General features: G+C 42.1%; 2 protein-coding genes across 5 annotated transcripts in view; one reads left to right on the forward strand and one right to left on the reverse strand.

The window, feature by feature from the left end:
- Nucleotides 1-16,696, forward strand: part of ANXA10 (annexin A10) — a 33,162-nt gene extending 16,466 nt beyond the window's left edge. The window contains exons 5-12 of the mRNA XM_079991440.1: nt 990-1,080; nt 2,669-2,748; nt 4,021-4,074; nt 4,158-4,251; nt 5,709-5,804; nt 6,612-6,670; nt 12,998-13,120; nt 16,356-16,696. Of these exons, the coding sequence (XP_079847566.1) occupies nt 990-1,080; nt 2,669-2,748; nt 4,021-4,074; nt 4,158-4,251; nt 5,709-5,804; nt 6,612-6,670; nt 12,998-13,120; nt 16,356-16,424 (666 nt within the window). The 3' untranslated portion in view covers nt 16,425-16,696. The remainder of the gene's footprint in view (nt 1-989; nt 1,081-2,668; nt 2,749-4,020; nt 4,075-4,157; nt 4,252-5,708; nt 5,805-6,611; nt 6,671-12,997; nt 13,121-16,355) is intronic.
- A 1,576-nt stretch (nt 16,697-18,272) lies between these two features.
- Nucleotides 18,273-26,365, reverse strand: part of LOC307224496 (putative ATP-dependent RNA helicase DDX60) — a 49,877-nt gene continuing 41,784 nt past the window's right edge. For all 4 annotated transcript variants that reach the window (XM_079991332.1, XM_079991331.1, XM_079991334.1 and 1 more), the window contains exons 32-38: nt 25,971-26,112; nt 25,498-25,619; nt 24,841-24,988; nt 24,231-24,373; nt 22,280-22,431; nt 21,555-21,617; nt 18,273-19,937 (exon numbers count right to left, since the gene is read on the reverse strand). In XM_079991332.1, the coding sequence (XP_079847458.1) occupies nt 19,838-19,937; nt 21,555-21,617; nt 22,280-22,431; nt 24,231-24,373; nt 24,841-24,988; nt 25,498-25,619; nt 25,971-26,112 (870 nt within the window). In that variant the 3' untranslated portion in view covers nt 18,273-19,837. The remainder of the gene's footprint in view (nt 19,938-21,554; nt 21,618-22,279; nt 22,432-24,230; nt 24,374-24,840; nt 24,989-25,497; nt 25,620-25,970; nt 26,113-26,365) is intronic.

The following is a 26,365-nucleotide window of genomic DNA, read 5'->3' on the forward strand; positions in this document are numbered from 1 at the left end:
AGCTTCATGTGTGCAACTGGGACAATACACAGTAACAAAGCAGAGTGCACTATCACTGCTTCACAAGCCTGATCTTCTTCCATACTTGCTGCAGAGAGACTTCTTCAGCCCAAATTTAATCCATCTGAACTGGCAAAGCAGGGAGAAAGCACTCTACTTCATTCAACCCAATCTAGATTGCTTTCCTCCTCAGTGGTCACCTCAAGGCAATTATGGAGGAAGCAGAACAGGACAGATTAAGGAGATGGCAAGTCAGTGAGATGAAAAAGGGTGTCCAAGGGAGAGTGCCATGGACCAGATTCAGAGACCTGGAAGTCTGGATTGGACCTATGGGCTGCAGGTTCCAGATACCTTTTTTTTTTACTGTTTCATAAGGACACCGTAATACTGGCACACTTCATGTGGAGCTAAAATATCGCTAATATTGGTGCAGCTTATCTCATTTTCCACCTTGTTTTATCGAAGGAATAAAAGGTAAAGGTAAAGATACCCCTGCCCGTACGGGCCAGTCGTGACCGACTCTGGGGTTGCGTGCTCATCTCGCTTAAGAGGCCGGGAGCCAGCGCTGTCCGAAGACACTTCCGGGTCACATGGCCAGCGTGATGAAGCTGCTCTGGCAAGCCAGTACCAGCGCAGTGCACGGAAACGCCGTTTACCTTCCCGCTATAAAGCGGTACCTATTTATCTACTTGCACTTAGGGGTGCTTTCAAACTGCTAGGTGGGCAGGAGCTGGGACCGGACGACGGGAGCTCACCCCACTGTGGGGATTCGAAGGAATAGCAATGCTTAAATTCAAAATGTCACAGACTAAGGCTGTCCAATGCTCAGTGACCAATGCACTGCTAAAAAAGCAATGAGATTTTTCAAATCACTGCTTCTCAGGAAAACAAGAACTTGAGGTAAAACATGGCATGCTGTATTTATTCTAAATAAATGGATTTGTAACCACTGTTTATACTAGCAATGTTTTTTTTCTGCTTTGACCTAGGGGGCTGGCACAGAGGAGAATTGCCTCATTGACATATTAGCCTCGAGATCAAATGGAGAGATCTTCCAGATGAAGGAGGCCTACCTAATGCGTAATAATCCCCATTGTTTCCTGCAAAAATGTACAGCTGCAGCTGCAATCTAGAAGAGGCTAAATGCCTAATTATATTACAAGCCTACATGCTTCGTGCTACTTTTGTCATTGGTTTCGCCACAGATTCCTGGGAATTGTACTTTGACGAGGTGCTGACAGGATTCCACACATACACACACACACCAGAAAAACTACAGTCATTATTATTCTTAAACTACTTTGAGGCAGCAATCCAATATATACTTACTTAGGAGTAAGCCTCAGTGAATACAGTTGGTCTTACATCCAAGCAAACAGCATAGGATTAAGCAGTCATCCTGTAGCACATGTAAGCTTTAAATATGCCTCTATTATCCAAACCAACCAGTTCTCCCTTGCTTTAAAAAAATAGGTGTTTGGAGAGGGGGTGGCTTGCATAGGCAACAAAGTGCAATAGCAACACCTTTCTTATTCCATCCCTTAATTAAGTTGTGTTTTAGAAATAAAATGCACAGCTCTACTTTATTTATATGCAGTAAAATGAGGGTTCTGATAACCATTGGGCATGATTGTTCAACTCCATGTTTAATACTAAGCATAGCTAAAACAACATGATTGTTCTGTGGCCACAAGGAGCTTTTTGTTATCCTACTAATTTCCCTCACTGAAGATGTGGGAAAGGACCAGACCACGAATCATTTGTTGAGTAAAAAAGTGGCATTATTAGGTCATTAGAGCAGGATCTTAATACTACTCCACATTGGAACAAAAAACAATTTTAAAAATTGCATAACATTTGGTTATAATTAATTCATATACACTATATGAATATATTTTTGTATCTTTGAGTTCCTATGATTACTTTGTAGAATGCCTCCTAATCAGGGTGTAGCATGTAGAGAACCAGTATTTCCCATTAATAAAATGAAGATATTATGCTTCACACAGTTTCATTTTAGGGACTCTTTTTGCAGTTGCTGTTTGAGAATGTACTTTGCTTACTATGCTAAGTCTCTTCTGCAGCATAGTTATCATGATAATTATTATTTACCTGCTTGGTGTAGAATATTCACACCCTTCCAGTCCATCTCCTGTTCCCAACATCCTTATATTAGAGACAAATTAATTTCCTCCAAGTTGTGCAGCTCAGTGGGTTTCCACATTGACTTGCTTGCCAAGAAACCTTCTATCCCTCCAACAGAACCTCTGTGTCCCAAAGGATTCAATGAAATGGTCCACAGTGCACAGCCAGCTCACAAGAGCTTGGTCATCATTTCACACAAATTAATTGTGCATGCATACAAAAGCACGCACACACATACACCCTGCAGATGCACCTTGCAAGGGGTAATTGTGCAAGTTGTTTCTCAGCAAAGTGAAGCTGCCATTACTGCTCTTCTCGCAGCAGGATTGCTTTTATTCTTGAATTCTTTGTCCTAGTGAAATTATTTACCTTTTCAGTGTTAAGCACCTTGTGTCACAGCTACAGTCTAGCCAGTAGAGAATTCTTTAGCCTTTTGAAAGGCATTGATTGGACATCTTTTGACATGTGAAATATCAGCTTTTACTCATACGTAGTTGAAATGCATTTATTGTGTTCTTCCTAGAATATGATAGTGACCTTCTTCAAGATATTGATTCTGAGACCTCTGGACACTTTAGGGATACACTTATGAACCTTGCTCAGGTATAGTTTGCATAATTATTTGAAGAATTGCATGGTTAAAAAGGCAAAAACATTTGTGTTGTCCTGCGTTGATGGGAATTTTTAAAATGAACTTTTGTAGAATGAATAGGGGAGAATTCCTTCTGAATTTTCATCTACAACTTATTTTTTATTTATTTAAAAGATTTCTATCCTGCCTGTCGGGGGACGCAGGTGGCGCTGTGGGTTAAAGCCTCAGCGCCTAGGACTTGCCGATCGAAAGGTCGGCGGTTCGAATCCCTGCGGCGGGGTGCGCTCCCGCTGCTCAGTCCCAGCGCCTGCCAACCTAGCAGTTCGAAAGCACCTCCGGGTGCAAGTAGATAAATAGGGACCGCTTACCGGCGGGAAGGTAAACGGCGTTTCCGTGTGCGGCTCTGGCTCGCCAGAGCAGCGATGTCACGCTGGCCACGTGACCCGGAAGTGTCTCCGGACAGCGCTGGCCCCTGGCCTCTTAAGTGAGATGACCCCAGAGTCTGTCAAGACTGGCCTGTACGGGCAGGGGTACCTTTACCTTTACCTTTATCCTGCCTGTCAGTCCTAATGATCCTCAAGGTGGCTTACACTGTCTCTGTAATACACACTTCTTTGGCCATGTGAAATCTCTTGTTTCTAATTGTGGAAGCAGAATTCACTTCTCACCTTATTTCAAATGGTATATTCACAAGGTATCTGTGGTCCAGTTCACACTGATGCCATCCCACTCGCTCTGTAATTTCCTGATTCACAGTAAGCCAAAGTCTGCTATTGCATCTGAATCAGCAAACTATGGTTTGCACTTGACCTCCAGACACAAAATGGAAGTTCTGCTTTCAATATATATTCCAGTTCTGGCTTGAAAGGCAAGCACTAGCCAGATCTTCTGAATTTGGATGAGAAACTATGGCTTGTACTAAGTAGGGGGGAGGAATCAGAGTGCATGAAGGGTGCAGGGGGGGATGCAAGCTTTATGTAACGCTAAAACATGGTTTGCATGTCAATCAGATGTTGTCTGTAAAATGAAAATGAAAGATAGGGTGGAAAGTGTTTAAAATAACCGGGTTTAGGGGATGGTAAGAGTGCATATATGAGCGCATGTATCCATGGTTCAATCTTGGAAGGTATGTAGCAATACTAAGGATCATGTGTAGTGCCGTCATCTGAGTAGCTACAACTAGCTCCATGTCAAATTAAAGCAATAAGTGGGCTTCCAGGGCAAGGAGTGTAGCACACTACTGTGATCATCACAAATTCTCACTTCAAGTTATTTATTTCCAGGGAACGAGACAAGAAGGGTATGCAGATCCTGCTATGGCTGCTCAGGATGCTATGGTATCCAACAATTTTCAAAATTAGTTTGAAAAGTTGTTTGATGTAATCGCCTCCCGCTCACTGTCATTCTTCTAATGATCTAGGTCATATGGGAAGCCTGCCAGCAAAAAACTGGAGAACACAAGAACCTGCTGCAGATGATTCTGTGCAACAAGAGCTACCAGCAGTTGTGGATGGGTAATTCGTTTTCATCACGGCTTCACCATGTCAATATGTAACAGAAAGAGTCATACAGCACTTGACATACCCAAACGCTAATATTCCCAGAAATCAGCTTAGTTTAATTCAAACGGATTGCACTTGAAGGCCAATTAACTAATAATAATAATAATAATAATAATAATAATAATAATAATAATTTATTATTTAAACCCTGCCCATCTGGGTGGGCTTCCCCAGCCACTCTGGGTGGCTTCCAACACAATATTAAAATACAGCAATGCATCAAACATTAAAAGCTTCCCTAAACAGGGCTGCCTTCAGATGTCTTCTAAAAGTCTGGTAGTTGTTGTTCTCTTTGACATCTGGTGGGAGGGTGTTCCACAGGGCGGGTGCCACTACTGAGAAGGCCCTCTGCCTGGTTCCCTGTAACTTGGCTTCTTGCAGTGAGGGAACCGCCAGAAGGCCCTCGGTGCTGGACCTCAGTGTCCGGGCAGAACGATGGGGATGGAGACGCTCCTTCAGATATACCGGACCGAGGCCATTTAGGGCTTTAAAGGTCAGCACCAACACTTTGAATTGTGATCGGAAATGTACTGAATGCATGCATATGAATGCATATTTCATTGAGGACAAGGCTATTGAAGGCTGCCAACCATGATGGCTATGTTCTAGCTCCATTGTTGGAATGGGCTTTGCCTCTGAATGCCAGTCATGCACAAGTCCTGTTTGCAGGCTTTGGAAGGAATCTGGTTGGCCATTGTGAGAACAAGCTGGTGGTCTAGATGAGCCTTTGGCCTGATCCAGCAAAGCTTTCCTTATTTTCTTATTAAGCAGCTTCTCCCTTCCCCCCATGCCCAAACACATCTTCCGATATGTGGGCAGACCTAGATGGACCACAATGCAAAATGGGTCCATTGCACAAGTTGCACACAATTTTTTGCTGTGCAGAACTGATATCCATGTACAGAAGGAACCTATTTGAAACAGCACTATTGTGTAAAATAGCCAGAGAATAGCACTAGAATCTATCATACTGATGTTCTCACCTTGGCCAAATAAGTCATAAGTGACAGTGGCTACTATAGTTGTTACATACGGCATATATGTGTAGTTGTTGGCATTCATCTGTCTCGGGAGACAGTGGAGGTGTGTGCCTTTCAGGGTTAAGTCAAATTGTTGGAAGGCTGCAGCGCTGCTGTGGCTGTACAGACTGATACAGAAGAGACATGTTTTGTTGCAACGGGGGCAGATGAAGGCCATTATAATTCTTTTCTCAGTTTAAGCAGTGGTGATTGTCAAAGCACATTCCTTGGCAAAGAGGCCAATATTTTTTTCAAATTATTGAATACTGTATTAGATCTTTATTTTAAAATCTTCAAACTATCAGTGAACTGGAGCACTAATATTCCAATTCATTTATTAAAATTAACTGAGAAAAAACTAACTCCTCACCAGCCATATATTTTCTTAAGTTTTCCAGGAATTTCAGAATATCTCTGGACAAGATATAGTAGATGCCATTAATCAATGTTATGATGGATACTTTCAGGAACTACTGGTTGCAATAGGTAACAAAATATTTATAAATTTTACTACACTATGATATTACTTTTATGTTTTAATATCCTTTATATCATCCCTTTCTTAAAGTGACACATTTTGTATATATGCTATACATTACCACATATACAAAAATGAAAAAAATGAAATGCAAGCTGGGAAAAGCACTATGTTCATTTAAAATAACACTGCAATAAGCTCTCCAACCTACCAGCTGCTATTCACCTGGAGAAAATTGCTGCTCACTCTGAATGAGCAGCTAATTGTACTTGTGTTTTATTGTTGTTGCTACAGATTTCCTGCACCACGTTCAGGAAGTCTAGATCTTTACTCAGTGAAACTATTGACAACGGTTAAAGCTTTTTAGACTCCAGTTTAAATGCAGCTTTTCTATGGAATTGGTCTTCTTGACATCTGAAGAGACCATTTCGAACTGTAAAATATTTAATGAAATAGATGGCACAAAGACAATTAAATGCCTGCAGCCTTTGAAACTTCTAGTGAGTAATTATGTTGCTAGCCCCACTAGAAGATCGAAAAACAGAACATTTTAAGGCCAACACTGCTCATGATGTTGGAGTGTCATAGAGCTAACTATAAACTATGGAATTTTAAGTCACTTCAGATATCAGTGTTCATTCTGTTTGTTTCTTCCATTCGAACCCATACACCACCAACTGTCAGAAAAACATATTCCACAAAAGGTGGGAAGAAATGGACGGGCTCATACCATCCAAGACACAACTAATGATTATTAATGTCAAATTTGTTTCAATTTTTAAGTTTGTAACATTGTTGTCTGATTTCCCCCTCAGTTCTGTGTGTCAGAGACAAAGCTTCCTATTTTGCATATAGACTTTACAATGCAATTCACGTGAGTATTTGCGTAATTTGAGAAGCACAATTTTGCTATTATTTTGTTTGTATGTGGCCCCATTCTCTTCTAAAGGAGTTGTAATCCTCAGTTTTAAAGTGCTGCTTCCTAGCTTTAGGGCTTTCTCATAATCATAATCATGTCAATCACAAATCCCAAACAATCCACTTGATGTAGTAACAAATGCAAATGCAACCCAACAACACTTTTCCAAAAATGAAAAAATTCCTTCCAGTAGCACCTTAAAGACCAACTAAGTCAGTTCTTGGTATGAGCTTTCGTGTGCATGCACACTTCTTCAGATACACTGAAACAGAAGTTTCCAGACCCTTCTATATAGTGAGAAGGTGGGGAGGGGTATTACTCAGAAGGGTGGTGGGAATGGGTGATTGGCAGATAGCTGTGATGAGCCTGTTGACGACTCTTAACGACTGCAATAGGTCTTACAGGAAAAAGCAAGGGGTGAAAAGGTGAAAAATGGCTTTGTCATGTATAATGAGATAAGAATCCAAGGTCTTTGTTCAGACCAGGTCTCTCCATGGTTTTAAGTTTGGTGATAAGTTGCAATTCAGCAGCTTCTCTTTCCAGTCTATTTCTGAAATTCCTTTGTAGTAAAACAGCTACTTTGAGATCTTGTATAGAATGTCCTGGGAGATTGAAGTGTTCTCCTACTGGTTTCTCTGTCTTGTGATTCCTTATGTCCGATTTATGTCCGTTTATTCTTTGGCGTAAGGTCTGGCCTGTTTGTCCAATATAGAGAGCTGAAGGACACTGTTGGCGTTTGATGGCATACACAATGTTAGACGATGAGCAATTAAATAGTCCCGAGATGGTATGTGTGATGTTGTTGGGGCCAGTAATGGTGTTGTCCGGGTGTATGTGGCAGCAAAGTTGGCATCTGGGTTTATTGCAGGCTCTGGTGCCAGTGTCCGTGTTAGGTCTGGTTGTAGTATTATTGTGGGTTAGGAGTTGTTTAAGATTGGGTGGCTGTCTGTAGGCAATGAAAGGTCTTCCTCCCAGAGCTTGAGAAAGAGAACTGTCATTGTCCAGGAGAGGTTGTAGATCTCTGATGATGCGTTGTACTGTTTTAACTTGGGAGCTGTATGTGATGACTAGAGGTGTTCTGTTATTTTCTTTTTTGGGTCTGTCTTGCAGCAAGTTCTCTCTGGGTATCAGTCTGGCTCTGTTGATCTGTTATCTAACTTCATCTGCTGGGTATTTTAGTTCTAAAAAGGTTTGCTGTAGATCTCTTAGGTGAGAGTCTCTGTCTGTAGAATTGGAACAGATGCGGCTGTAACGTAGTGCCTGGCTATATACAATGGACTGTTTGGTATGTTTGGGATTTTTAGACAGCCACCCAATCTTAAACAACTCCTAACCCACAATAATACTACAACCAGACCTAACACGGACACTGGCACCAGAGCCTGTAATAAACCCAGATGCCAACTTTGCTGCCACATACACCCGGACAACACCATTACTGGCCCCAACAACATCACACATACCATCTCGGGACTATTTAATTGCTCATCGTCTAACATTGTGTATGCCATCAAATGCCAACAGTGTCCTTCAGCTCTCTATATTGGACAAACAGGCCAGACCTTACGCCAAAGAATAAACGGACATAAATCGGACATAAGGAATCACAAGACAGAGAAACCAGTAGGAGAACACTTCAATCTCCCAGGACATTCTATACAAGATCTCAAAGTAGCTGTTTTACTACAAAGGAATTTCAGAAATAGACTGGAAAGAGAAGCTGCTAAATTGCAACTTATCACCAAACTTAAAACCATGGAGAGACCTGGTCTGAACAAAGACCTTGGATTCTTATCTCATTATACATGACAAAGCCATTTTTCACCTTTTCACCCCTTGCTTTTTCCTGTAAGACCTATTGCAGTCGTTAAGAGTCGTCAACAGGCTCATCACAGCTATCTGCCAATCACCCATTCCCACCACCCTTCTGAGTAATACCCCTCCCCACCTTCTCACTATATAGAAGGGTCTGGAAACTTCTGTTTCAGTGTATCTGAAGAAGTGTGCATGCACACGAAAGCTCATACCAAGAACTGACTTAGTTGGTCTTTAAGGTGCTACTGGAAGGAATTTTTTTGTTTTGACTATGGCAGACCAACACAGCTACCTATCTGTTTCCAAAAATGGTTCGGGATACAAATCACTCCCAGGTTTACAACCTAATGCTAAATGTTTCTACTCAGAAATAAGTTTGGTGGGACATAGGTGGCATCCACACCATACATTTATGAACATTTATGGCACTTCGACAGTAATGACTTTCCCCAAAGAATACTTAGGATTGTAATCTTAAACCCTGTTTAGTTACGTCTGGGAGCAGGTGGCACTGTGGTCTAAACCACTGAGCCTCTTGGGCTTGCTGATCGGAAGGTCAGCAGTTCAAATCCGCAAGACGGGGTGAGCTCCTGCTACTCTGTCCCAGCTTCTGCCAACCTACTGTAGCAATTCAAAAGCACACCAGTGCAAGTAGATAAATAGGTGCCACTGCGACGGGAAGGTTAACAGAATTTCCATGTGCTCTTCCAAGCACTCATCACGGTGTCCTGTTGTCCCAGAAGTGGTTTAGTCATGCTGGCCACGTGACCCAGAAAGCTGTCTGTGGACAAACGCCAGCTGCCTCAGCCTGAAAGTGAGATGAGTGCCGCAACCCCATAGTCACCTTTGACTGGACGTAACCATCCAGAGGTCCTTTACCTTTTTACTTTTTACATCTGGGAATATGGGACCGTACATTTAACCAACCCTCATTGAAGCACAGTTCTTTCCAGCATGCCATATGCTCAGGGTAAACATGTGACGTGGGGAACCTTCTCTAGTCATACATCTTAGAAGCCTGGAAGAACCTGCTGCAGATAATTTCTCTGAATAGGTGAGAAGGTAGAAGGAGCCAGGTGACAACAGGGGTAGTGCTAAAGGCAGAGTTTTAGCCCCTCACATGAGTAATGACTAAAGGAACCTTAAGGGCCATGCTATTTAAACAAGGCAACATTGATAGGGATGGAAGAGCTGGTGTCGAAAAGTGACTGCATCAGAAATTCTCCATAGCCAATTGCTTGGAAGAATGAGATTCTACTCTAAACTGCCCTCCCAGTAGACAAATGCCAGTGTGAGAAATTGGTGGACTCTCCATCAGAGATTTTTAAGCAGAGGTTGAATAGCCACATGTCAGAGATTCTTTAGTTGTGATTCCTGCATTGCAGGGGTTGGACTCAATGACCCTTGAGGTCCCTTCCAACGCTACAATTCTGTGATTCTGTATGCATCTTCAACTGGAAACAAATCTTTACCATCAGTTGAAACGGCACTATTCAGTGTGGACTGACACTCCCTCTGGTGTACAAACCTGAAATTACAATTGAGGAGGTGCCATCATGCAATAAATCGTCTGCTCTGTGGTTTGAAAAATAACCTGGACACTGTCAGATGCACTATTTTCTATATAAACTTCATTTGCATTCAGAACAGCTAAAGTGCCAGCATGTGGCAACAAGATAAGCCCCTATACACACCAAAGAACCCTAAATACTGCATATTTCATTGGCTAGTTAGCACTTAACTCCTGGGCCTTGTTGCAGGAAAGTGAGCCCATCATTTCAAAAAGCTCTTACTTCCAAGTAGTGTCCATTTTAATTTCTGAATAGACATCGCAAGGAACTTTCCCTTTCTTTTGAGAGTTGATCAGTGAGGCTCGGAAGAGTTGCTTCTTGAGATTTCAAGGAGCAAGGTGGGAACACCAGCAGATCAACTCAATTTACCTGTTTTATTTTTAAACATCTATTCAGTTTAATTTCCTGAGAATAAGCATTGCTTCCTCAAGTAATTATTGAGGAATTTGCACAAGAACCTTTTGGGAGAAGGACTGACCACGAAGTATAATTTGTCCCCCTTTCTCCCAAAGGACAGCTGTATAGTAAAGAGACGAACTTGGGGACAAAGTCAGTCCATGGGGCAGCTGCATGTACTTTGTGTTCACGTATAAAGCAAGATTTGTTTGGGTGTTTTTACCACAAAAAGAAGTGTGTGGGTGAAGGAAGGTAAACCTTGTTCCTTCCCTCACTTGAACTCACTGTCATCATGAGCAATCTTCTCCCTGACTCACTCACTTCCAGTATGGGATGGAAGAAAATTGCTTGAAAAAACAGAACATACAGGTGGAGAAAATGAACTGTTTCATCCCCTCACACAGTATCATGAGAGGAGGAAATTTACACCACTTTATATGTTAACAGTGAGGCCTCTATATTTTTTCAATTATTATTATTATTATTTATTTATCTATTTATTTATTCATACATACATACATACCCCACACACTCTGGGTGGCTCCCAACAATATTTAAAACATGATACAGCATTAAACATTAAAAACTTTCCTAAACAAATTCCCTAAATAAATGCTCAAGGTGGATTACAATATACCACACACACGTTTATCCTCACAAATACCCTTTGTAATAGGTTATAATAAGAGACAGTGACTTGCTCAGAAAAAAACTAGGTACGCTTCATGGCCAGATTCCTCGTGCCTTCCTGAGATCTATGGGCCACAGATGCCGAGAGGCATTTTAAAATGCCGACAAGGCAGCAATTTGCATATATTTCCAAATTCAAAGTTGCTGTTCTCCTCTCCTCCAGTTTACTGCTCAAGTTAGATCTTCAAGTGAGCTGTTAAAATTAACATCTGCACACCCCCTGCAAAGGATGGGCAGTAAAAGTACAATGGTGAGAAGTTACAGCTCCATCCCTATTAAAGTAAATTGCAGAGTAAGTCTGACTCATACACTCCCATGCTTGAGAGACTTCACAGATCTCTACTATAGCATCGTTTAAAGTGCTTAGCCCATGCATTAGAATGTGGAGTAATGAGGAGTCAACTGGAGCCTATAAAGTATTTTTCAGGCATAGTCCTTGATGGGTAGGAGAGGACCAGTGACACAGATTTTGAATCATTTTCTCAGTTCATAAATGTACCTGCAATAGTCACATTAGCACAGATATTCTGTGTTCATATGCTCAATGGTGCAGCAAATAAATGTCATTTTGGACCATATTAAAAAGAACTTGCAAATGCATATACACTAGCCAATTGCAATTTCAGAGGTATCTGACACAATATAACTGTGCATACATTAGTATATTACAAAGGTTTCCCTGTAAAAAATTAACAGTGTGCAAGATTTTTCTAAGCTTTTCATCATAAAAATCAAACCTACAAATAGTTATTTTGTTCCCTTATCACTGCTTCCTCTTGGGGGAAAAAGCCCCTTCATAGATAATAGGCAAATTTATCTTGCCATATGGCAAAGACATACTGGCCAGCTAAGTGCAGTTCAGAATACTGTGTCCTCTAGATGTCACCATTGTTCCATAAACCTCATGTTTTTCAGGTCAAGTATCTGGGTACTCCTTATATGGGCTGCTTTAAGTTGTTGGTTGTACTAACTAAACAAATAGGCAATTACTGAAAGGTAAAGGTAAAGGTACCCCTGCCCGTACGGGCCAGTCTTGACAGACTCTGGGGTTGTGCGCCCATCTCACTTAAGAGGCCAGGGGCCAGCGCTGTCCGGAGACACTTCCGGGTCATGTGGCCAGCGTGACATCGCTGCTCTGGCCAGAGCCAGAGCCAGAGCCGCACACGGAAACGCCGTTTACCTTCCCCGCTGGTAAGCGGTCCCTATTTATCTACTTGCACCCGGAGGTGCTTTCGAACTGCTAGGTTGGCAGGCGCTGGGACCGAGCAGCGGGAGCACACCCCGCCGCAGGGATTCGAACCGCCGACCTTTCGATCGGCAAGCCCTAGGCGCTGAGGCTTTAACCCACAGCGCCACCTGCGTCCCCTAGGCAATTACTGAAGTATCAACAAAAGAGAGAGAGAGAGAGAGAGAGAGAGAGAGAGAGAGAGATTCTTAATTCTCCTTTTCTTTAACCCCTTAGTATGTTTCTGTGTGCTGCTCTGGTTCATCAGAAGTGGCTTAGTCATGCTGGCCACATGACCAGGAAGCTGTACGCCGGCTCCCTCGGCCAATAAAATGAGATGAGTGCCACAACCCCAGAGTTGGCCACGACTGGACCTAATGGTCAGGGGTCCCTTTACCTTTACCTTTTATGCAGAGTGTAGCACAGTCTGTACAGTAAAAATTTATTACTCTCAATATTTCTCACAGCTGTATTCCATGACCATTCATCCTAATTTATCATCTGAGATAAAAAGTTAACCTGTTTCAATGCTATATGTAAAAAACAGACATCTAAAACAGTCAAATGTCTCCTGTCCCCTCTCAGGAGTTAGGATTCCATAACAAAACAGTTATACGGATACTGGTTGCCAGAAGTGAAATAGACCTGCTGAACATAAGACAACGTTATAAAGAGAGATATGGAAAATCACTGTTCCATGATATCAAAGTAAGTATGTTTGGGTTGACTGTAATAATTTAGACATTAAAATAAAAGACAGCAATCGTTTTAGACATCCATGCATATCCTCAGATATCAAGAACGCAGAAAGTAATTGCTTCTGAATGAACCAACCAACTTCTTGTTTCTTAACAGATTAAATCCTGTTCCTCTTAACTATTTGCACCATGCTTACAATTTCTACTAGTAAGATGCACTGCATCTCCGAAAGATGTCCAGTGGTACTGCCCTTGTTCTTACTGTATGTCATACTTGCCCTGATTTTCTTGGAAGCCAAAACAGGCTCATTGTCTGCTTAACTTAATGCAGTTGGTGTCATTTCCATGAATAAAACAAAACACCAAAAACATTGAAAGCAATGCTGTTACTCCAAAGCACAACACAGTGTACCCCTTATTTGTGATATTAAACTATATTTCATCAAAATATATAGTTTCTTCAAAATATAGTTTAATATATTTTATTTTACTCAGTGCAACCAATTTTACACCAGGAGAAATCCAAGAACACACTGCTGGGCTCCCCAAGTGATATTAGAGATTCCACCTTTAGAATGCAACAACTAGTAACTCTTTGACCTTATCCAGTATGTTCAATTAGTTATCTTATTCAAGATCTTAAGTTAGTTGAGGAGCATACAGAAGATTCCCTCAAAGTACCGTATTTTTCCTTCTATAACACGCAGATTTTTTCTCCTAAAAAGGAAGGGGAGATGTCTGTGCGTGTTATTGAGCGAATGTGTGGTCCCTGGAGCCAATTGGTGCGAGGGGAGGCAAAAAAAGCAGGCAAAAATCAAACCGCGCGTCTCCTAGAAGGGAAACTTGAAAAGAGGAAGCGGCTGCTTTCCGGCATTCTGCCTCAGGGTCTTACTGCCCACCCACCTCTGTTTCCTTGCTGTGTTTGCTCAAACGGAACAAAGAGCAGGGAAAGCCCCTCCCCTCCAGGCAAGCAGAGGGGAAAGCTGAAAACATGCAGAAGAGAGAGAGAGAGAGAGCACGAGCTGGCTGGCTTGGGTGGGTAGGTGAGGGAAAACTTTTGCCTTCCTTTCCTCCCTACCCCTCTCCTGCATTCTTAGCCAGCTGCTTCTCTGCACATCCCTCTCCTGCTCCTTGTCCCTTCTGTGTTTTTCCTTCCCTCCCCACTTAAAATGTGGTTAAAAAGCATGGATCCACATGGATCCTAAGGATCTTTGCATTGGGTCAGCCCAAATTCACCATCAGATCACATAGCATGTCCATGGCTACAGCCTGCCCCCCAAAAATCACGCACCCACTGTTGCCTGGGGCTGCAATGGTGCAAAAAATGTGGTTAAAAAGCATGGATCTACATGGATCCTCAGGATCTTTGCATTGGGTCAGCCCAAATTCACCATCAGATCACATAACATGTCCATGGCTACAGCCTGCCCCCCAAAAACCACACACCCACTGTTGCCTGGGGCTGCAATGGTGCAAAAACGTGGTTACAAAGCATGGATCTACATGGATCCTCAGGATCTTTGCATTCAGTCACCCCAAATTCACCATCAGATCACATAGCATGTCCATGGTTACAGCCTGCCCCCCAAAAATCATGCACCCACTGTTGCCTGGGGCTGCAATGGTGCAAAAACATGGTTACAAAACATGGATCCACATGCATCCTCAGGATCTTTGCATTGGGTCAGCCCAAATTCACCATCAGAGCACATAGCATGTCCATGGCTACAGCCTGCCCCCCCAAAATCACGCACCCACTGTTGCCTGGGGCTGCAATGGTGCAAAAACATGGTTACAAAACATGGATCCACATGGATCCTCAGGATCTTTGCATTGGGTCAGCCCAAATTCACCATCAGAGCACATAGCATGTCCATGGCTACAGCCTGCCCCCCCCCAAATCACGCACCCACTGTTGCCTGGGGCTGCAATGGTGCAAAAACGTGGTTACAAAGCATGGATCCACAGGGATTCTCAGGATTTTTGCATTGGGTCACCCCAAATTCACCATCGGATCACATGTCTGTGGCCACAGCATGAAGCACAAAAATGATACATCCACTGTTTCATTCAGAATGTTTTTTCCCTTGTTTTCCTCCTCTAAAAACGATGTGCGTGTTATGGTCAGGTGCGTGTTATAGAGCGAAAAATATGGTATATCAGAGACTATGGCCCCAAACTTTGCAATCAGTCCCCAAAAAACCCACTGAATTGCAAATATGAACCATATGCATAGCAAAGCTTTTTGGCACAGAAACTATGACAGAGACAAGTAGTAGTTAAATGATAATGATCCCTGGCAAAAACGATGAAGTTCCAATTATGCATAGTGTTTATTCATGTACCCATGCCACTTTTCAGACAAACAGAGCAAATACAACTTACCAGGACGGGCTAAGAATGTTGTGACACACCGTAGACTGTGGGGTTTTTTTGTGGGTCTACCTTCAGATGGTGGTGTTTGTTGTATTAGGTGGAGGAGGCGAATTCACAAGCTGGCCTTCATTCTAAGGCCCAAATATAAACCAACCGCAAATAACAACAATGGTTGGTCTGTCCTTCTGGATGGCCAAGCCAAAACAATGGAGGCAGGAGGCAGGGATGAAATACCGTAAGACTGGTTGCAAGATGGAATCATGCCCACTCAAGGCACTTCCAGGTGACCTGTTTATTACGTTTGTTTGCAGATATTAGACGTTGGCTATTTGATGAGCTCTTAGTCTGACTTGTTTGTTGGGAGGTTATGTCTAAGAAAGTGTTGTCCCCCAATTTCTGGAGTATTTTCTCATCAATTTCCGTATCACAAAAGTCCAGTCTTTTGAGGAAGCAGATTTGTTGCATAAGACCTGCCAATGAACTACAATTGCACAGCATGAATTTGCTGGTATGAGATTGAATCCAAACCCAAAATAACCAGTCTGGAAACACCCTCCCATGTTGCTACTGCACTTCCTCAACCTGCATGAGACACTGCTAGGCCAAACAGGAGTATCACTGAGAAAGAACAGGCACAGCAGCAACTGAAGATCACCTCTGTCTTTTGCTTCTCTGTCCTGCAAGTGTATGAAGACTATCCTCAAACTCCTCTTGGTTATATCTGCCTTACATATGCCAAGTTCAGAAACTCCTATCAGCAGCTCTGCCCTTTAAAAAGTGATTAAGTTCTTGCAGAAAGCAACAGAGTTGCTGTTGCTGATTTTTTAAAAAAATGTGTAATATTTAATGAATATTTATTTATCTTGCAGCATTTTTCCTCCGGACATTATGAGAGTGCTTTACTTGCCATCTGTGCAGGTGATGCTGAAGATTATTAAAAGGAAGAAAACTATGTTAAAAATGAAAAAGTTTAGGGATGGAAATGCTTTCAATAATAAGAGATTTAAGCTGTCCTCATTATTTCTCTGTGTACTAATACACTTCCCAGTGTGATCAGTTCAATGCCTATTCTTTTCTAAATTTGTTTTGAACCAATATAGATTTTCACTTACCAGATTGTTTAAAGAATGAATACTTCGCTATTAATATATTGCATTTTACAAACTTACTTCAAAGTAGACTCTAATAAAATCCATGTGATTCCTTTCCATCCAAATGTGTTTCATACTATTAAGTACGTCCCAGTCTTGAAGCCATGAAAAATCTCAGGGATTGCAGCATATAACTTGGGTTTGGTTTCGTTGGAATGAAAGTTACTCAAGGCTCAAGCATTAATACTCCCACAAATCCTGCTCTCTCACATTCATTTTTTAGGGATCAAGTATAGGGAGCAAGTCAGGCATTTGTTTATTTTTGCCCCGATCCCAAGACGGACTGTCCTTTGTTCTCTTTCAGACACAAACTTCCTCTCCTGCTTACCTTCCAGGAGGGTCTACACTCTACGGCCATTTGTTTCTGTGCACCCCATTGCCCTAATTTACATTACAAAGCAGATACTTATGGAAGAATGGGAGAGATTATGGACAACAGACATTAAATTCACAGCATCCTATAATCTCAGGGAAAACACCATGAAAATGGTATAGAGATGGCATCTTACTCCCAAAGCTTGCTAAAATATATAAAGGGAAAACATCAACCTCTTGGAGATGCAAAAAAGAGGAGGGGTCATACTATCATATGTGGGGGACATGTGTAAAGGTAAAAGTAAAGGGACCCCTGACCATTAGCTCCAGTCGTGACTGACTCTGGGGTTGCGGCATTCATCTTGCTTTATTGGCCAAGGGAGCCGGCGTACAGCTTCCGGGTCATGTGGCCAGCATGACAAAGCCACTTCTGGCAAACCAGAGCAGTGCACGGAAACGCCGTTTACCTTCCCACTGGAGTGGTACCTATTTATCTACTTGCACTTTGACGTGCTTTTGAACTGCTAGGTTGGCAGGAGCAGGGACCGAGCAACAGGAGCTCACCCCGTCGCGGGGATTCGAACCGCCGACCTTATGATCGGCAAGTCCTAGGCTCTGTGGTTTAAGCCATAGCGCCACACGCGTCCCCTTGGGGACATGTGTAGCCATTGGCAAATACTGGAATGATATTTATAACGAGTTTAAGAAACTGTTTAAAATCACCTTTAAAAAAAAAAACCCCAGAGATTTTGCTACTTTGTATACTACCACCAGAAATTAAAAAAGATATAAGAACATTTTTTATGTATGTTATAACAGTAGCTAGAACCCTTATAGCAAGGAACTCGAAGAATGAAACACTCCCAGAGATTACAGATTGGCAGATACTCATGTTAGAATACTACAGTTAGCAAAACTGATCAGGTAGAGGAATATCGAAACAAAAAAACTAGAGAATGGATAATATTTAAGAATTATGTAAAACTTGATTGTACAAATAACTCCATATTAGCAGAAACTGAGTGATATTTGTTAAGAAAAAGATCAAATGAATGTATATAAAGCAGAAAGAAATAATATTATACAATGTAAACCTGTGTAAAAAAGAATATTATATCAAACAGTATAATGAGAAGGATGGGAAGGATTGTGCTGATGAATACTTTTACTATGTAAATAACTTTCTCTCTCTTTTTTTTAATTTGATTTCTTTGTTTCTTATCTTGGTTACTTCTTTAACATTTTTTCTTTATAAATTTTCTATTTTATATAATTTTCTTTTCTTTTCTTTTTTACCTGTTAAGGGATAGTACATAATGTTTAAGGGATAGTACATAATGTTTGTATAGACATGCAAATTTTTTAATCAATAAAGAATTGATAGTACAAAGCAGATACTTAACAGAGCAGGCGAGGCTATTGACTTAGCAAGCAAGTTGGTCTGACAGTCCCCTTTTCTGCAATAATCAATCTCACAGCGTTCAGAATCACATGATTGGAAAAGAGAGCCCCCAACACCCATTTAGACTAACTCCAAACTCATTACATTATCAACAACAGCATGGCAGGACAAACCTATACCTGTTTATTCAATGAGGTGATCAGTGAGGATATGTGCAAAGGATATGTGCAAAAGATTACAGCCTAAGAATCGCAATGTGTCATTGCTAGACAATTCTTGTTTTGCTTCTCACGCACACAAATATAAACCAGACTTGTTAATATTAGGGCAGCAAAATCTTTTTTCATCAGTTCACTATATATTGGCAATATTTATTCTTAATAAGCTCCATAAATTCATGCTTCAACAAAGCCATGGTCCTGCTTATATCTCCCAGAATTGTACCACACATTGTATAATTTGGGGAGTTTTCCATATCCTTCCTGAATTCCAGACCAGGAGGGTTGGGGAAACTCAACAAAGGGAGTTTACTTTGTTGTTTGTTTACTTATTTGTTAGGATTTAAAATCCCTAACTCTATACAAACAGGCAAAAACAAAACCCCAATAACTAAAACAAGCTTTATTTATTTATTTAGCTAGCTAGCTATCTTCCTTCCTTTCACTATAAGGTGCCAGAGTAGGTTACAATAATTACAACACAAAGTTAAAAACATATAATGTGTCCATATATCAGCTGTTAAAAGCCATGGTAAAGAGGTGTGTCTTCAATTACCCCTCCCTGTGTTGTCATTTAAACAAATAGGCATGCTGACTTATTTGACAATTTTCCCCAGCTGTTTGAACATACATAGTAGAAAAGCATTTGTAGAACAGATGGAGAAGCTCCCCACTCCCCAAAAAAAAGCATTTTACTTCCTCTGAGGAAGCATAGAACAAAGAGAAAAACTCTACTGGGGAGTTAGAACTTTTAAGAGGGGTCAGAAGATAGCCCTGTCTGCAGTATCAGCTGTCTGGTGCCTTCTGTTAAATAAAAATGCTGTCCCCCTTCACTTTATACTAATTGAGTACTCTAACAAAAACTCTAAAATTGTCCTACATATTATGGGCAAACTGAAAGGCAGGGGGTGGGACAAAACACCCTAATGAAGACTGAACTTGCTAAGTGGCTGTAGACCACAGAAGATAATTGAAGAGGGGTGTGAGGGAGAGACAGAAGACAAGGGAGAAAGGTGTGCAGTGCCCATGAAGAAGGCATGGCTGGCTGGGACCCTGAACAGGGGTACTCCCCGCAGCCACATTTCGTTGCTGCTCCCTCTTGCATACCAGATCCTTCTAAAATCTTTAAAATTAAATATTCGCATTAAGGCAGCACCCCTAATCAAACAGATCCTACATATCCATTCAACCAATCACTGGTGTCTACTTGATACAACTGTCCCTTCTTACAAAGCACCATATTTTTGGTGCAGGCATTATTCCAGTTACACCACATCCAGTTTCGACCAGTAGTTCTGACTTAATTGTTCAAAGGCGCACACGACGTTATCATCCTCTTTGTCGCAAAGTTCACGCAAAGAGACACTGGAAAAGAGAAGCAGAAGTAAATTAAATGTTTTTGTGAGGAGGAGGGGGTGTTATACACCTTCAACCCTGAAAGCTGCTTTGTTGTATTTTGTAACATTTTTGTGCCTGAAGTAGAGACCACACGAAACCATCCACCCCCCTGCTATGCGCAATATTTTGAAAAGTATTCATGCACCATTCAGCTATCAGTTCTGGCCTTCCTTGATTCCCCCCATGGTGCTTCTTGGTCCTGCTACATGATTGGACCAGTCTTGTGTTTCTTTATGGTTTACCTGAATTAAGCATCTATCTAAAACAAAAAATACTTTTGTTTTAGTTGCCTCAGAGATCTCACTCTTGATGTTCAAACTATGTTCAAAGTGTTCAAACCATGTTAAGGATGATAGAGAAGAGGAGTGGCTGGAAAGCCACCCAGGTCAAATATTGAAAGTTTTTATCATTTGGATTCATCACGGCTAGCAAATCCCCCCTGAACAACATTCACACCTTGGATGTAAAGATGGAAATGGAGGTGACGACACCCACTGGTGTTCATTTAGCATGTGAAAACTGGTTGGACTATGATATGTTTGAGTCACCCAGACTAATCTCTACACACATGGTAACAGTGGAGGCATCATGCGGGTAAATTTGGGGAAGGGGGCACAGAAAGAGCAAAGTATATTTTTGTCAGGCAAGTTGTACCTCATGTGTTAAGATCTCAGAAAGATATATAACAGTACAGTGGTACCTCAGGTTAAGTACATAATTCGTTCCAGAGGTCCGTTCTTAACCTGAAACTATTCTTAACCTGAAGCACCACTTTAGATAATGGGGCCTCCTGCTGCTGCTGCCGCACCACCAGAGCACGGTTTCTGTTCTCATCCTGAAGCAAAGTTCTTAACCCAAGGTACTACTTCTGGGTTAGCAGAGTCTGTAACCTGAAGCGTATGTAACCTGAGGTACCACTGTATATGTTAATGTCAGCAGTCCAGCAAGGGGGGGGGGGGGGAGGGAAGGGCAAGTGCCTTGTTTTGGCCCCTGCCCCCTCTTCTGGTGCCAACCCAGGTATGATAGGCATCAGTCTACTGACCTCTGTTAAATTGTTCTAAATAACAAGAGTAAACAAGCAATACTTCATTGCATACCTCAGAGGTTTTCAACCTTTTGGGGTCCACGGCTCCGTTGACCAACTACATTCTTTCTGTGGCACCCTTGTGGGGCTCAGGAGCCCAGTTATATCACCCCTTACCTGCAGAGCTGGAAGCCCCTCACCCCTTTTCAAATATTCTCGCTTGTGGAGTGTTCCCTTAGCCTCTTCCCCTCTCCTTGGGAGTCCTCTGGGAAGCAGCAGCTGCTGCCTCCCCTGCCCCCAAAGAGAGGTGCCTCCTCCAATTGCCCATAGGGGCCTGGAAAGCACCCCCTGGCCAGCCCCCGAGGCACCATTCACTTGCAGCACTTGTAGCCAGGGCTGTAGCAGCTCTGCAAGCCTTTGGGAGGCAGAGACGCGAGAAGGCATCAGAGGAGATAGGGAAAGAAAGAGGGACAGAGGCCGGTGTTGTCCGCGGCACCTCTGACTATCATTCAAGGCACCCCAGGGTGTCTAGGCACACTGGTTGAAATCCGTTGGCATACCTGATGACTCGAAGAACAAGGCCAAAGTCTCTCAACAAAGCATAGGCTTCTCCTTCATGTATCCTAAAATTGGAAGGAAAAGTAGGTTAGCAGAGTTATATATTTCATGTACTTTTCTTGTTCTTGATAGCCTTGCTCTCCAAGAATTAGCCTGATTCTCTTTTAAAGCCATCCAAGTTGGTGGCGATCACTTCCTCCTGTGCGTGTGAGTTCTACAATTTAGCTATGCAGTGTGTGAAGAAGTATTTTATCTGTCCTGAACCTTACCACATTCAGCTTTGTTGGATGTCCACGAATTCTAATGTTATGAGAAAGGGAGAGAAACTTTTCTGTGTTCACTTTCTCCATGCCATGCTTAATTTTATAAATAGCTACTGTACCGTGACACCTCTTGCCGTTTCTCAAAACATTTCACCCTGAGAGGTTTGTGGGACAGCCACACGAGAAGGGGTCTTTTCTGTGGTGGCTCCCCACTTGTGGAATGCTCTCCCCAGGAAGGTTCGTTTTAGTTACATATCTTTAAGCACCAGGAAAAACATTCCTCTTCTCATAGGCTTTTGGCTAATTGAACCATCTATGACCTTTTAAACTTGGGGCATGGGTACTGTTCTTGTTTGTTACTATGTTATGCATTTTTGTGTTTTTATATGTTAAACCACCCTCAGATGAAGTGTGGTATAGAAATATAATTAATATATAATGAAAGAAAGAAAGAAAGCACGCACCTGTTATCCTGTTCCATTGCTGTCAGAGATCCATGTTTATAGAAGTCGAGCACATATGCATTAAGTGGCATCATTCTTCCCTGATTATCACATATCTTTGAATAGAGGACTGGAATGTTTGCATCATTAATGCCTATTGTGCGCAGTATGACCTGCAGAAACAGTAGAGCAACATTCCTTTTTCAGACTACTCAGTTACTGACTAACCCCTTTGCCATATAGTAATAAAGCTGCCCTGAACCTGGATGAGATCCCAAGAACAAGTTTCATAGGCTTAAGGGGAGAATGGTTGCATTTAAGGCCGCATCCGCAGTATGCACTTAAAGCACTATGAGACCACATTAACGGCCATTGTGGGTCAAAAGAATCCTGAGAACTGTAGATTGTTAGGAGAGCTGAAAGTTGTTAGGAGACCCCTATTCCTCACATAGACCTACAATTCCTGTGGTGGTTTAACAATCAATTTCCTGTTCTTGGGCAACTCTGGGAATTGTATATGAAGTCATTTTGTGCCTTTAGAAAACAGGGGGCACACAAGCACAAAATAATCTACCGTCCATGAACTTATTTTCATACAGCATTTCCATTTTGGTGCTGCTGTGTAATGCCAGGTCAATGATTCACAAGACCGCTGCCATTCATGACTTGATTGTGGACGATGGAATTGACCTGGCATGTGTAACAGAGACTTGGTTGAACGTGGCCGATGTTCCTGTTCTTGCTGCTGCTTGCTGCCACATTTCACACAGCAACCCATGTCATATGGGGGGGGGGTGTTGCAGTGATCTTTAGGAAGTCATTAGCTTGTGCCAGGTGTCCTAATTGGGAAGACCCAGTTTTCTGAGTGTATGTTCTGGAAGCTGGGCAATAGGGGAAGTACAGGATTCCTTTGAGTGTACTAACCTCCCCGCTGCACCAAGGATTCCTTGTTTGAGCTGCTTCAGGTCATGGTAGATGTTAACATCCATGCCAACACAACCTTACTAGGGGCTGCTCAAGACCTCATGGAAAGCATGGCCTCCATGGGACTGGCCCTGAATAAGTTTGGCCCAACCCAGACATGGCTTAGATCAGGTGTTGACCTCAATGGACATCAATGATCTGACATTAAGTAAAAGTAAAACAAAAGATCACAACTAGACTTCTCTGTGACCCTTCACCTCCACAGGGAGGTGGGACTGATTCAGATGGTCTGTCCCTGCCACTTAATGGTTTCCAGAGAGTGGTAGGGGATGATTTGTCCCATGTTGATGGCCTCTCAGCTGATTCCCTGGTGGCCTGCTGGAAGGCAGAGTTAACCAGGACTATTGACTGTCTGGCTCCAAAGTGCCCTCTCCTGTCTACCAACTCCATCTGGTATGCCAGCTGAGACCCTACCTTCCACAGACTGTCTCGCCAGAGTGTTGCATGATCTGGTTATCTCCCACTTGGACTACTGCAATGCACTCTACACGGGGCTACTTTTGAAGGTGAACTAATCTAGAATGCGGCAGCTAGACTGATGGCGGGGAATGGCCACGGAGACCATATAACACCGGTCCTGAAAGACCTACATTGGCTCCCAGTAAGTTTCTGAGCACAATTCAAAGTTTTGGTGCTGACCTTTAAAGCCCTATATGGCCTCGGCCCAGTATACCTGAAGGAACGTCTCCACCCCCATCACTCAGCCCGGACATTGAGATCCAGCACCAAGGGCCTTCTGGCGGTTCCCTCATTGCGAGAAGTGAGGTTACAGGGAACCAGGCTTAGGGCCTTCTTGGTCGTGGTGCCCACCCTCTGAAACGCCCTCCCATCATTTTTTTTATATGCGCTGTAAGCCGCCCAGAGTGGCTGGGGAAACCCAGCCAGATGGGTGGTATGTAAATAATGAATTTAGTAGTAGTAGTAGTATATGCTTTTGACATCTTTCATCAAACCTCCAGTTTTATACTTTATAGTCTTTCCCACTTACATTGTTGACAGAGCCTTCGTGCATCAAATCAAATTCTGTATTTCCTGACAGGCACACAAACGGTGAAACTGCTGTCCTTCCTTCATCGCAGCTCATTAAGTGAGATGCAAGCGGTGAGTCAGATGGTTTTTTATTTGAAAAATCTAACAAAATGATTAAAAATGTGAATTTATCAATGGGTGCACAACTCTATTATAATTGGATAATAGAGGAATGGACATAAATATCAAAAACAGATATTTATACTTTATATATACTTGACTGAAGTCCTCAGATGTCTCATTAGATGTGACCATATATCCTTGTGCTCTTTTTTGTCCCTACTGAATCTAAGCCAAAATATATGCAATTGAAGCAATCACATATTAACCCACTGCCTACCCATGCCTCCATTCCTACCTTTCTTTTGTCCAATCTACCTCCAGCATGCCATCTTTCAAACTGTACTTCCTGCAACCCGCCACAGGTTGCATATCTAAGCCCATGTAGCTTCCCAGGGACTCCTCTGGGATCACAAGGCTGCTCAACCAGTGGACCTTTGATTCCTAACTGATAGGCTTCAAAACTGCACAGTTTGTATTTCAATGTAATACAAACAATGCCTGCTTACCAAGTTCTGAAAGTGGAAGTTTATATTCTTGCTGCATATCAGCCATGGTGGAAACTATCTGCAGAAACTGTCCAAAATTCTCTTTTATTTTGGAGTTGTACTCATGCAAAGCAGCAGCAAAATCTTCAGGGAGATCCTCAAGAAACACCTAAAGACAACAGAATAGTTGCTTGAGAGATAAATAATAATCGTCAAGCCTCATTTAAAGCTTTTAATAAGAAAATACGTTTTTTTTAAAAAAGGACCACAGAATACAATATCTAGATCACCAAGAGGGCTCTAGTGACTTTGGCTGTATTGCTGCAGAATTTATCTCATAATCCAATCTATGTCACAGAATTAGAGTACTGTGCAATACAAAAGGTGCTTACATGTATCTTTATACCTTACTTCCATAGTATAAACTTAATTTATCATTCAATAAGTTGTCCATATGGAATCAATAAAAATGCAAGGGAGGAGAGAAGCTTCCAAAGAGAATTAAACAGCATGTGGATTCTTCTGTTCACCTTTGATCAGTAGTTACTGGGGTTTCTTTAAATCACATCATTATCTCCATCTTTGGCATCATCCGCTCATCTTTGTACCTTCTGAACAAAAGTGTCCAATGTCCTTTCCCACATTTTCAGTGGCAAATAAACAAGCTTTGGATCTTACCTTTGACTGGTAAAATGTCCTTCCAGAATTAAGAACAGCAGCTGGTATCCGCCTTCTTCCAAAAAGATGTGCCAATACTAGCACTAGCTTTTCCATCACATCCTGAGAGAAAGCATCTGGTCCTGTTTGGTACAGAAATCCACATTATTGCAAATTAATCCTTCGGGAGTGCACTCTTAATGCTTATTTGCAGCTGTGGCTTTACCTGCTCACAGGTGTGGGGGAGATGGGGGAAAACAGCCTCCTGGTCAAATTAGGATCTCTGGTGGTTTGATCCATGAGCTGAAGGTTCTTCACCCTTCATCTATTAGTTACACTTATGAACACTGACATGACAAGGCCTTCCTCACTCCCCCAACCTGGAGTAGAAGTGGTCTCCGAAACAGGAGTAAGAATGGAGTAAATCACTCTGCCCATTCAAAAGCAAAGCAGGGAAGGAAGCAATTGGTCTCTTTCTCTGTGCCCATACATACCTTTCTTGCTTCGTTGACACAACTTATGGAATAAGCCTTTCACAAGAAAATAAACTAGTACAATATTGGAAGGTTCATGATAATGCAAATGAGTCACAAGTCCAGCAAATCCTGTAGTATTGCCTTTCCGATCCACATATCCCTAAAGAAAGAAAACACTATATGTATTCAGATGGATTTCCACCCTAACTCATGAGACAAACTGCAAAATACATTCTTATTTTAATCATGGTGTAAGCTTGGGAGCTGAAAACAGAAATTCTCTCATGTTTGTGCAGGATAACCATAAAGCGACCAAATGTTGTACAATAAAACAGACTAGCTAAATGCCTTAAATAATACCGTGGTCATAGAAGATTAATTTAAGAGGTGGGCCTCAATTTGTTCCAGAGCAC

The sequence above is a fragment of the Podarcis cretensis genome (assembly GCF_951804945.1).
Source record: "Podarcis cretensis genome assembly, chromosome: 9".
Lineage (NCBI taxonomy): Eukaryota > Metazoa > Chordata > Lepidosauria > Squamata > Lacertidae > Podarcis > Podarcis cretensis.